Raw genomic sequence first — 12,074 nt, forward strand, 5'->3', positions numbered from 1 at the left:
AGGCTGTGCTTCTCTGGCCTCAGCTCTGAGCTCCAACCCCTCCCACCTGAGAGAGCTGGACCTGAGCTACAATCATCCAGGAGACTCAGGACTGAAGCTTCTGTCTGCTGGACTGGAGGATCCAGACTGGAGACTGGACACTCTCAGGTATGTAGAGGCCTGCTGCAGACACACACACTGTCTGATAGAGGAGGAAGAGCTGAAACAGTTTCTGTGTCACAGCTGATGACAGATCTGTACAGAAGAGCTTTGACTTCAACAACAACAACAGAGGAGTTTTCTCCTGATGACTTCAGTGTCTCATTATGACTCACTGTGTCATATTTAGAGATTTATCAGTTGTGAATCCAGCTGTTGTCAGCTGTGTCCTGTGACCTGAGTCTCTACAGATGTTTTGATCAGACTTTATTTCAGGCTGTATCAGGAAACATTTCAGCTGCAGCTGCTTTAACTGCTCCTGAACCAACAGAGTGTTTTCACCAGAACAGTCCAAAGACTGTAGAGACCTGTTCAGTGTTGACACACCAACAATAATAAAACCATCCACACTGATCAGAGACATTCATGTCCCAGTGTCTCCAACCAAGGAGGAAATCAGAGACAATTCAATCAGGTCACATCATCATGTCTCTGTCTTCTCAAACATTGATGATCAATAATCAATATGGTCAATGTACATCCATACACACAAGCCTCCATCTGAACACAGTAATCAAACAGTCTGTGTATGAGAGCCATGTAATGTCCATGTGTGCATGCTGACAGAGAACGTGCTGGTCTGACCCCCCTCCTCCTTTCAGGGCGGAGCCTGGTGGAGTCCGATGGTTGACACCAGGTCTGAGGAAGTGTAAGTGTGTTTTTAATGTGATTGATGAAAACAAAGCAGCACATTCAACCTTCTTCAAACTGTCACATCACTGATGTCAGGACTCATCATCAAACTGTCAGTAACTGATCAGATGATCAATAACTGCAGCTGTGTCTTGTTCTCTCCATCAGATTCCTGTGAACTCACAATCGACACAAACACAGTGAACAGAGAGATCAAACTGTCTGACAACAACAGGAAGGTGACACGTGTGAAGAAGGATCAGTCATATCCTGATCATCCAGACAGATTTGACCCATGGCCTCAGCTGCTGTGTTCAACTGGTCTGACTGGTCGCTGTTACTGGGAGGTCGAGTGCAGAGGAGGGGTTTATATATCAGTGAGTTACAGAGGAATCAGCAGGAAAGGAAACAGTAAAGACTGTGAGTTTGGAAAGAACGATCAGTCCTGGAGTCTGTACTGCTCTGGTGCTGGTTACTCTGTCTTTCACAATGACATAAAAACATCCTCTTCCTCCTCCTCCTCCTCCTCCTCCTCTGTCTCTGACAGAGTAGCAGTGTATGTGGACTGTCCTGCTGGCTCTCTGTCCTTCTACAGAGTCTCCTCTAACAAACTGATCCACCTCTACACCTTCAACACCACCTTCACTGAACCTCTGTATCCTGGGTTTGGAGTCTGGTTCTGGTGGTCTGGTTCCTCAGTGTCTCTGTGTTGAATGTAGCAGAGAGAGAAACGTTCTCACTGAACAGATAGTTCAGTCTCTACATGTCTGTCTCTTTCACTCAAAGACATTTTCAGGTTCATGAGTTAAAACAGGTTATTTTTCTCTCTTCTAAATGAGTCTTGTAAACTTCTTTCTTTAAAGATGAATCTACGATTATTACAGGATAAACATGTTGACTTTTATTTTTAAGATTCTGTCATTTTCTTGTCTTTTGTCTTTTTAAAGTCCAAGCACCGGTGAGTTTGTTAATAAATTATTTGTACTTTTGTCTTTTGTAAACAGGTGTTTTTAAATAAAGCTAAATCAAATTTACGTTTTCAGTGACGTAATCACGCTGTTGTGCGCAGCGGTTGTTGTCATTTCACTTCTTTCAAGTCTTTGAAGACGTCGTCAGCTCGGACCGGCAGCGGACAGAAATGATAAAAATGTGTTTTTAAAATATATATTTTTTCACTTTTTACCCAGCAGACAGCGCGTGCGTCCCACCACATGAACCTGCCGGAGAGTTCACGAGCGTTTAACAAGAAGCCAGACATCAGCTAACTTAGCTCACCGGCTAACTAGCAGCTTAGCTCCGCCGGCTGACAGAAGGTTGGTGAATTTAGAGCCTGAAAGCTGCTTTGAGTTTCTGTTAACAGAACTGTCATTGCTCAGTTTCATATAAATATCCAACTGAAAGTTAACACTTTCCTGTGGCTGAGGTTTTAGTGGAGCTGGGTTTTTACTGAGGCTACCCCCCAGCAGGATCCCCGTTAACAAATATCGCTATTCAACATTTTTCCACTAAGATGAAGCAAACACTTACTGTGGGATACGAGTAAAGACTTTATATTAAAGTGGAAGACCTTCTGTTAAATTCGGCTCACAAATAATCCACTAACTAGAACTTATACTGTAAAAACATGTACTTTTATACATGATTCGCGCGCTCAGCTATCGACCGCAGCATCATATGTTCGTGGTTGAACTGAGACAAAAATGACCAAGGCCTGAATAATTTTACACTCAGTTTACGTAAAGAGCTGTTTTGGTGAATTTGAGCCCAAACCCAAATGACAGAATAAATCCTTATCGTTCAGAATTTCAAGTTTTATCATAATGAGCGATGCTGCGTTGAAAAACCTTGTGTTTATCAATGTTTTGTTGGACGAACTGATCGTCTCTCTGGAGCAGCCAGATGTTCTCCCAGTAGTTTGTGTGTTACCTGTTAAAGGACTGGCTGCTGTGATGGGTGGCGGGAAAAGGTCTCGGGTTCAATTCCTGAGCTCCAAGGGTCCCAGAGCCAAGCAAGACTGAAACTGCTCCCTGAAGAGTAAAACTTATCTGTCAGCCTTAGTTGTAGGATAAATGTTTAATGATGGTGTATGGTAGAAGACAACAGGCTTAATACAGTATTTAATAATTCATTTCAGGTCTAACTTTGTGAGCAGAAGCACAAAAACCAGATTGATCCTCTATTGTTATTTGGTTTGTCTCATTTATAGATTGTTATTTTCTGCCCTAGAATCTCTATAGAAACAGTTTGTTTATTGATCGAGGCGAGGTCTCAGTTTTGGGTGTTTTAACCATATTTCATTACATCCGGTAACACCACGTTACAAAGTCTGGTTTTTGTAATGGATGTTGGCATGGTGACCTCTTTCAGTTGCATGATGTCCACACTGCAGCCAGATGGGACTGTTGCAGTAGTTCTGTGTGTTTTCTGTTCGAGGTCTGCCCTGAGTGTGTTTTCTGTGTGGTTGACAGGATGGCGTCTGTCTTCAAAATCCCAAAGAAGAAACAGCCAACAGGTTCTGACTCCACCCACGTGCACCTGCAGTCACCGCTGTCCCGCCTCCAGAGCCCTGCCCCACAACTTAAGGTGGTATTATTCATCTGTCAGTGTCTCTGTAAGGGGTCTGTCCGAACTGTAGGGTCCTTTAAGGTGGTATTACTGACCTGTCATCCTCTCTAAAAACAGGTGGTTCCTTTAAGGTGACGCTACAGATTTGTTAATGTTTCTAAAGGTGGTCTTTTAAGGTGGTACACTGTATTTGAAGAGAGCACAGAGACTAGAATGAGTTGGATTCAAGCCCGTCTTGTTTTGTCTGAACAGGCTTATGGGGATCAGTCCAGCAGAGGGGGAGCTGACAGGATGCATGCTGGGAACACACTTGGCTCCTCTACAAACAGACAGAGGTTTGTACAATGCCTGAAAACAACACTGAAGAATCAGCGGCGTACTGAACCTGATTAAACCTGAATTAAAACACTTCTAAAGATGGTTTTTGTCATGTCTGTTCAGAACGCCGAGTAAACCTCTGTTCAGGAACGTGGTGAAAACGCTGCTGGGACTCACCTGCTCCAACAGAGGTGCAGCAGCATCAGCAGCCAATCACAGATCACCAGGAAGCTCGAGCAGCCAGTCACAGCCGGGACAGAGAGCAGAGTCGTCCTCACGGTCAGCTTTAAACGGGTGAGTTCACAGAAGCTGGTGTCAAAAAGTTTCTGGTTTGAATCCCTGAGCCTGGAGTCAGAAACTCTCCCACCACGTCTACACAGAACCAGGAGACTCACGCTTCACTTCCTCCGCAGTCTTTACACAATCAATAGATTCTCCACTGTGGAGAATCTTCATACAAAAATTCATGTTCCAGAAACAAGTCCAGAAAACAAAGTAGGCGCCACAAGACTCCAGAAACTCTAAAGTTCCTCCTGTCTCTCCTGCCTGCTGTCACATTTTTAACTCAACAACTTTAGTGCTTTTCAGCAGGTTAAAGTCACATCCACTTGTCTGTTTTAAATGGAGATCTGTGCAGTGAGTTGTTTTCACTGAACCGTCGTCCCATGTTTCGTCCACCAGATGGCGTCCTAAGAGAGCGTCACACCGACTGCTGCAGCCTGAAGTGACCTCAGAGCATCTGTCTCCACCACAGAAGAAGAAAACTGATGAATCCTCTGGTGAGATTTGAATTAGCAGCTTCATTAAAGAACATTAATGAAGTATATGTGCACATAAACACATGGACATATAATAATATTATTATTATTATTATTATTATTATTGTTACAGTATTCATTATTTCAGCAGCAGTTTTCTGTAACATGTGAAAATCAGTTTTCACCAGAAACATTTACACTTTCAGTTTCTGTTTCACTTGTGAAAATGAAACTTTTGACTTTTGCAACTTTATTGCAAAAAGTTTATTTGTTTGTTTGTTTATCCTCAGACATAAAAATCAGTTATTACATCTTTATTAGCTGGTTGTACAGGAAGTTACTTGTAAAGTAACTGATAGTCATCTCGACTCCAGGTTCGTCCTCGTCAGGCAACAGCATCTCTGTGGCGTCCGTGGACTCTCTAGCAAAGCTGCGAGGTGAGGAGCATGCTGGGAGTCGGAGTCCTTCGACGCTGGGAGCCAGATTGTGGAGGAGAGTCGAGTCAGGACGGGATGCCGCTCAGGGGAAGGTAACGCTCAGAGGTCGGGAGCAGGGTTTCACATGAGAGCAGATGATTGACAGCTCTGTGAACTCATCATCATCACTCGGCAGGTTTTCAAACACAAAACCACTTTTCCTGAAATCTCCACCAAAACTGAAATGAACTTCAGTTCAGGAAACTGATGCCAAACTGGTTTTGTTTTAGTTCAGGAAGAACAGACTCACTCACACATCACTGGGACGTGTTTGAAATTTAAGTGAAGTTACGGTCTCAGAGAGACAGTTCGTGGTTTCTCAGTTTGGTAATTAGTCATTACATTACATTACAATTATATAAGAGGGAGCTCAGTATGAGCTTTATGGGTAAAAATAGTTTTATTGTGCTGTTGTTAGAGCATCTGTGGAGCAACATCAGGCTAAGAGGAGCTTTAAAGCAGTTTACAGCAGAGATTCAGATGATGTGATATTTTGACAAAAAGCTGTAACTTTAAGAAGAAAACAGTGTTTTATGAAGAAGTTTTTTTAGTACATTTTTACATGTAGAGCTGAAATATTGTGAGAGTGTGTTTTAGTTGTATGTAAAATCATGACGCTCTACAGTCATAAAATAAGAGAAACGTTAGATTTTCGTTCTGAGGTGAAGTCAGGACATTAACTACCAGAATTAAGTTTCACTGACGTTTAACAGTTTGAGAATAAAGTTGTAACTATGCAAGGAAAACTCATCATCATGATATTAATAAGTTAAACACTAAATAGTCATAAGATGTTTAAAACAAATGAATGACATTAGATGCTGAACTCAGTGTCCACTTACTGTCTTACTGTTTTCCTCTGTGTGTAGAATAATAAACCAAATGAATGAACCCTGGTTTCAGAGCGACTCTCCTCTGAAGAGACACAACTCGTCTGTCTCGGGTTCAGATCACACGTCGGAGGACGACTCCGTCTCCCCGTCTACAAACGTTGTCCACAGACCTCCCTCCTCCTCCTCCTCCTCCTCCTCCGTCTCCTCGGTGACGGCGCCAGACAGGAGGCGGAGTCTGGACCAGACGGCGTGGAAGGCCTCCGGGAGCAACCTGATGGAGGACGTGAGGGAGAAGGAGAGACGGAGGTGGAGGGAGTTCAGAGAGAGGAAGACGAACCTGCAGCTTCGGCTGAGGAGGAAACCCAGACAGAGTCCAGCCGAGCCCAGTGAGTCAGACCAGAATAAAATAAACTGTTTCTTATTGGTATTAAAGTAGAAGAAAATATGATTGAATGGAAACAAAAATCTGAATCTTTAACCTTCGCCATCGATCCAGTTATTGATCACATCCACAACAGACGCTCCAAGTCCCTGTAAATATTCACCTGCAGCTCTTTCCTTCAGAATTTCTATCAGATAAATTAAATAAACAAATATTCAAATGACTGAATCATTTATCATATTTAAAGATCTTGATTTAGATTATTTGTCATTTATCTTCAGTTGTGCTGTCCAGTGAGGAGGAAGAGGAGGGGGAGGAGGGGGAGGACGATGGAGACGCAGCAAAGAGGACGTCGCAGAGCGCCAGCCGGGCGAACCAATCCCATGAAGGGAACTCAGACAAGATGCAGGTAGGAGACGCACCTGTTCGTCCTACAGCAGAGCTTCCTGTTAGAGGTCACAGGAGAAGATAGGGTAACCCTAACCCTATAAACAGGATGTGACCCGGAACTGGTCTGAGTGGCGGAGGGATACGACCACGAGGAGGAGGTTCCAATTTTGCATTCAGATGATTTTACCTAATTCACTCTTCTGCTCAGCTGGTCTCACACAACCAGTGGCCAAGTTTCCATCCAGACTCATCCCAAAGAGTCAAACCAGAGTGAAGTCTTGCCTCCTCCTCGGAGTGAACAGGAGGCGACCGGTTGATGGAGGTAAACAGCAGGTGGAGCTGGTTCTCCACTCGCTGCCATTAAACCACCGACCACATTCAACAGCATCCTCAGGCTAAAAGTAGCTGCTAAGATTTATACCAGTCCAGGTTTTAGTCTAATCAGCTCACAGTGTGTCAGCTGCTGCAGGTAATGCATCTCATTGTGTCTCTGCCTACCTGCCTACCTGTCTCAGGTGTTAACTAAAGGTTTTAAAGGTACTTACTAAAGGTACTAGAGGTTCAGGTTTGGTTCTTTTCACATTGCTGTCTTTCCAGGTCTCAAATGAGGTGGTGCCAGTTCTGCAGGTCAAGATTCAGGTATCAGTTTTAGGCTGTGTCCCCCCATCACTCACAGGACAAAGACCAAGTCTATTTTCAACAGATCTTTTAACTGTTTTGCAAACATTTTGTGACAATATGATAAAATGTTGGTGCTGCAGGAGGATGTGATGAAGGGACGGACCTGGTCGTGTAGTTCTCAGATCTTTACAGTGATGATGTAACTGATAGAAATGATGAAGAGAACTATGAAAACTTTATAGTCATCCTGGAAGTCTTTAGAGGGAGAAGGAGCGGCGTGATTATCTCTTGAAGTCTGCTGAAAAACCAGCTTGACTTTGATGCGTGCCATCTGTGTGAATAACAATTAGTATCTGGGAAACGAAGAGCCGGAGTCATGTAGAGCACAGAGGCTCCAGGATTAAATAACCCAGAAGTCGGCCAGGTCGTTCCTCAGACTGGAGCATTGAAATCTCTCCGACAGGCCAGCGGGCTGCAGGTTTTAATTTACTGAGAACACCTGCAGCTGTTCAGACACCAGAGACCTCAAAACCTTCATCTGGTGGACTCATCTGAACCCCAAACCCAGAAACTCTAAGTTTAGTATTCTGTCAAAACAACAGATGAAATATCTGCATCTATCATCTCTTTGTCTTCTGTATCTCAGAGCCCTGAAGTCCTGACGCAGGACACTCATTATGATGATCAGGTTATGTTTGTTCAACAACGTATTGACAGAAAACAGGGTCATTTTGGGCTCTGGTGATTACTGTCTCTGGTCTCTGGTGTCTGGTCTCTGGTCTGGTCTCTGGTCTCTGGTCTCTGGTCTCTGGTCTGGTGTCTGGTCTTTGGTCTCTGGTCTTTTGTCTCTTGTCTCTGGTCTGGTGTCTGGTCTCTGGTCTGGTTTCTGGTCTGGTCTCTGGTCTTTTGTCTCTGGTCTCTGGTCTCTGGTCTTTTGTCTCTTGTCTCTGGTCTCTGGTCTGGTCTCTGGTCTCTTGTCTCTGGTCTCTGGTCTCTGGTCTCTGGTCTCTGGTCTGGTCTCTTGTCTCTGGTCTGGTCTCTGGTCTGGTCTCTGGTCTCTGGTCTCTGGTCTCTGGTCTCTGGTCTGGTCTCTGGTCTGGTCTCCGTAGACCCTGTAGAGCATCAGAACCCTGTGGGGCTGTGAGCAGATCCAGATGGACTGAATGGACTGTCTTAGTGTTTGTTGTTGTGTTTACTGACGCTGATCCTGAAACCAGCTGAAACAGTCTTAATGCTGAACGTGACCCAGATCTGTTTCCAACTAAAGAAGACCAACTTTATCACTTTATTACGTTTTATTACTCACATCAAGTCGTTTTTTTTTTCGTACTCTGTCTAAGGTCGTTAAGGTCGTTAAGGTCGTTAGGGTCGTTAGGGTCGTTAGGGTCGTTAGTGTCGTTAGGGTCGTTAGGATCGTTAGGGTCGTTAGGGTCATTAGGGTCGTTAAGGTCGTTAGTGTCGTTAGGGTCGTTAAGGTCGTTAGGGTCGTTAGTGTCTGACTGAAACACAATGGTCTGAGGTCACTTGACCTTCTGTCTGATGTCAACACTTTCCTCTGATGAAAGAAGTCATCCTCACTGTGGGTGAACTGTTGACACCTGAGGACTGTCCTCTGGTGACCCCACAGGAAACAACAGATAAACAACAGATAAACTTCTTATAGAAACTATTGATACCTGATTATTAATGTTATTGATTATTGACATTGGCAGTGGGAAACTCTGCATCATCAGACTGAATCGCTGCAGTGTGAATGTGCAGCCTGACCTGAGACATCCTGAGGGAAGTACCTGTGTGTTGACTGTGTACCTGGGTGTCGTCTGACAGGGTCAACTCGCCTGTTCGTCCAGAGCTGAAGGAGGTCTCGACAAGCCGCCGCTGACGCCGCCTTCCTTCCTGCAGCTGGAGTTCTCCTCGCTTCACGCCGGCCTGACACACGCCGACGCCAGCGGGAAGATGATGGTGAGTACAGCTGACGTTTACCAGATTTTTAGTTGACACGTAAGAAAAGTGTTTTCAGAAGTCTACGAGGTCGTCTCCTCGCCGATCATGGACTGAACCACAGCGTCTTCACACTCGACAGATATTTACATTTTCTACATGTTGATTTTTCTATTTTACAACTTCTCTTGTTCTATTTCTCCAATAAATCATGTTTCATAAAGTTTTTCAGAGCAGTGACCAGGAAGAAACATTTCAAGAAAACTTTATTTATATTTTTATATATATTATCACTTCAGTCACAAACCATGTTAAATGTATGAACATGTTAAGTGTATGTACATGTTAAATGTATGTACATGTTAAATGTATGTACATGTTAAGTGTATGTACATGTTAAATGTATGTACATGTTAAATGTGTGCTCAGGTCAGTATGAACACTGTGAGTGGTGCGTTTACTGCCAGGCAGCTGCTGTTGGACGTTCCAGAGTTTCTGCACCAACTCAATGTTTTCACCGTCTTTTCTTTTTCCATGTCCTGTTCCAGATCTCACACACACACACACACACACACACACACACACACACACACACCCATAATTGTATTCTGTTGCTTGTACTGTAGTTTTAATAATTCACATGTGTTTTCCAGTGTTTATGTTTGTTTTAGTGTGTGTGTGTGTGTGTGTGTGTGTGTGTGTGTGTGTGTGTGTGTGTGTGTGTGTGTGTGTGTGTGTGCGTGTATTCACACCACCTCACTTACACTAAATCCGTCAGTATAATGAAACTTGACTTTCAGCCAAAACTCTGACAACTTTGGATGAACTCAGGAGTCTCATTGGAAAACACCTAAATCGTTTTGGCATAAAACACCAAACCGTCGTCATGGCAACGGCACCAGAAAGCCCCTGTGGCAGTGCAGCGGGAAGAGAGTCAAAGTGTGGCGTAAGAGCAGAGAAACTCCGAACTCCCACGGAGGCTGTAAAACGTTAAAGTTTCAGTCATTAACGAGCAATGAAGTCGCAGCATGAGGTCTGATGGCGCAGCGCCGGCTTTAATTAGAGCGCCGTAAAAACCAGGAGGGCAGGACAGGAAGAGGTTAGTGGGTCAGCGTGTCAGAGAATCTGCCTGACAGTATTTTATTTGATGGTCGTGATGTCCGGTAGTTTATCCAACACTTTATCCAGAGACCTGCAGCCGACTGCACAAAACATCCTGAGACAAGCTGTGAAAGTCACGCCTCGGTGTGAGAGAGGTCAGAGGTCAGAGGACTGCTCACATATGTGCATTTACACATTTTAATAAAGATCCAACGAGCTCATCAACAAACACCAAAACAAGAGGAAGAACACCGCAGCTACACTCAGAAACACTAATTATAAAACACACACAACCGTAATAACGAAGACTGACATAATGACAACGACCAAAGACACGTTTGTGTTTTATGTCAAATTTCCTCCAAGAAGTTTTATTAATAATTTGATTTAATTTAAAACAGACAGTCTGGAGGATAATTAAATAACAGATTGACCTTCTCTCTCTCTGTGTAGATCACTGAAGATAGCATCACTGTTCCTCTGAAAGGTAAAAGTCCTTCAACACATTCTTTTTATTTGAGTAATACTCAAAGCGACAGCTGTGATTTCTTCGTTCGTCTGATGAAGTTTAACAGCTGGTTTCGTCTGAATAAATATGATGAAAGATTCAAAGAAGAAACATGTGTCATGTCTCAGTGTCAGGAGCGGAGAAAGGGGAGGTGACCGTGGTGGCGTCTCAGGTTCGAGGTTATGGAGTTTGGGATGGAGGCGTGGCTCAGGGCGGGGCTCTGCTGACCGGTTGGGAAGGTCCGGCCCCCTCGCTGCTCTTCCTGTGGGTGACGGAGGCTCAGGCCAACCTGCTGCGCAGAGAGCTGTCGGCCATGCGGATCTCCACTGCCTCAGGTAAACAAGCCCCTCCCCCTCTGATACACCTGACACTTCACTTCAGCTCCTGTCAGTGTCAGAACAACACGACGCACGGCGACGGCTCAGAGCGGGACAGATGAAGTCGTTTCCATCACACACTCTGTTTTTGATCAGTCAAATAAAACGCAGGAGCGCTCACTCCGACGCCGTTTCCCTGAACCAGAAGAGTCATCAAAAACAACCTCTGCATGAACCGACATTAATGTAGTACTGGTACTGGTCAAACTGTGCTGACACTGGTTACACTGGTTAAGCTGGTCAGACTGGGCTGATAGATGTGCCAGTACGTCTTCAGACTGGTCATAGACTGGACCAGTTGGTCCAGAGATTGATCAAATTAAATTAAATTTTTGTTTAAATTTAAATAAAAACTTAAACTTGTTTTTAAATCTGTAATATTCATGTTGGACAATAACATCCTGCTTCCTCCTGCTTCCTCCTGCTTCCTCCTGGTTCCTCCTGCCTCCTCCTGGTCCCTCCTGCTTCCTCCTGGTTCTTCCTGCCTCCTCCTGGTCCCTCCTGGTCCCTCCTGGTCTTTCCTGCCTCCTCCTGGTCCCTCCTGCTTCCTCCTGGTCCCTCCTGCCTCCTCCTGGTCCCTCCTGCCTCCTCCTGGTCCCTCCTGGTCCCTCCTGGTCCCTCCTGGTCTTTCCTGCCTCCTCCTGGTCCCTCCTGCCTCCTCCTGGTCCCTCCTGGTCCCTGCTGGTCATTCCTGCCTCCTCCTGGTCCCTCCTGCCTCCTCCTGGTTCCTCCTGGTCCCTCCTGGTCCCTCCTGGTCTTTCCTGCCTCCTCCTGGTCCCTCCTGCTTCCTCCTGGTCCCTCCTGCTTCCTCCTGGTTCCTCCTGGTCCCTCCTGGTCTTTCCTGCCTCCTCCTGGTCCCTCCTGCTTCCTCCTGGTCCCTCCTGCCTCCTCCTGGTCCCTCCTGCCTCCTTCCTCCTCCTGGTCCCTCCTGCTTCCTCCTGGTTCCTCCTGCCTCCTCCTGGTCCCTCCTGGT

General features: G+C 45.1%; 2 protein-coding genes across 2 annotated transcripts in view; both read left to right on the forward strand.

Moving 5' to 3' along the window:
* Positions 1-1,865, forward strand: part of LOC111646841 (uncharacterized) — a 4,069-nt gene extending 2,204 nt beyond the window's left edge. The window contains exons 4-6 of the mRNA XM_087171151.1: positions 3-147; positions 801-847; positions 1,000-1,865. Coding sequence (XP_087027277.1) covers positions 3-147; positions 801-847; positions 1,000-1,544 — 737 coding nt within the window. The 3' untranslated portion in view covers positions 1,545-1,865. The remainder of the gene's footprint in view (positions 1-2; positions 148-800; positions 848-999) is intronic.
* A 73-nt stretch (positions 1,866-1,938) lies between these two features.
* Positions 1,939-12,074, forward strand: part of senp7b (SUMO specific peptidase 7b) — a 15,633-nt gene continuing 5,497 nt past the window's right edge. The window contains exons 1-11 of the mRNA XM_023396469.2: positions 1,939-2,144; positions 3,300-3,414; positions 3,649-3,731; positions 3,838-4,008; positions 4,396-4,493; positions 4,847-5,001; positions 5,852-6,167; positions 6,445-6,572; positions 9,002-9,136; positions 10,670-10,703; positions 10,853-11,059. Coding sequence (XP_023252237.1) covers positions 3,301-3,414; positions 3,649-3,731; positions 3,838-4,008; positions 4,396-4,493; positions 4,847-5,001; positions 5,852-6,167; positions 6,445-6,572; positions 9,002-9,136; positions 10,670-10,703; positions 10,853-11,059 — 1,441 coding nt within the window. The 5' untranslated portion in view covers positions 1,939-2,144; position 3,300. The remainder of the gene's footprint in view (positions 2,145-3,299; positions 3,415-3,648; positions 3,732-3,837; positions 4,009-4,395; positions 4,494-4,846; positions 5,002-5,851; positions 6,168-6,444; positions 6,573-9,001; positions 9,137-10,669; positions 10,704-10,852; positions 11,060-12,074) is intronic.

The sequence above is a fragment of the Seriola lalandi genome, unplaced genomic scaffold, assembly GCF_002814215.2.
Source record: "Seriola lalandi dorsalis isolate HSWRI2012SDOR001 ecotype SW California unplaced genomic scaffold, Sedor1 jcf7180002054977, whole genome shotgun sequence".
NCBI lineage: Eukaryota > Metazoa > Chordata > Actinopteri > Carangiformes > Carangidae > Seriola > Seriola lalandi.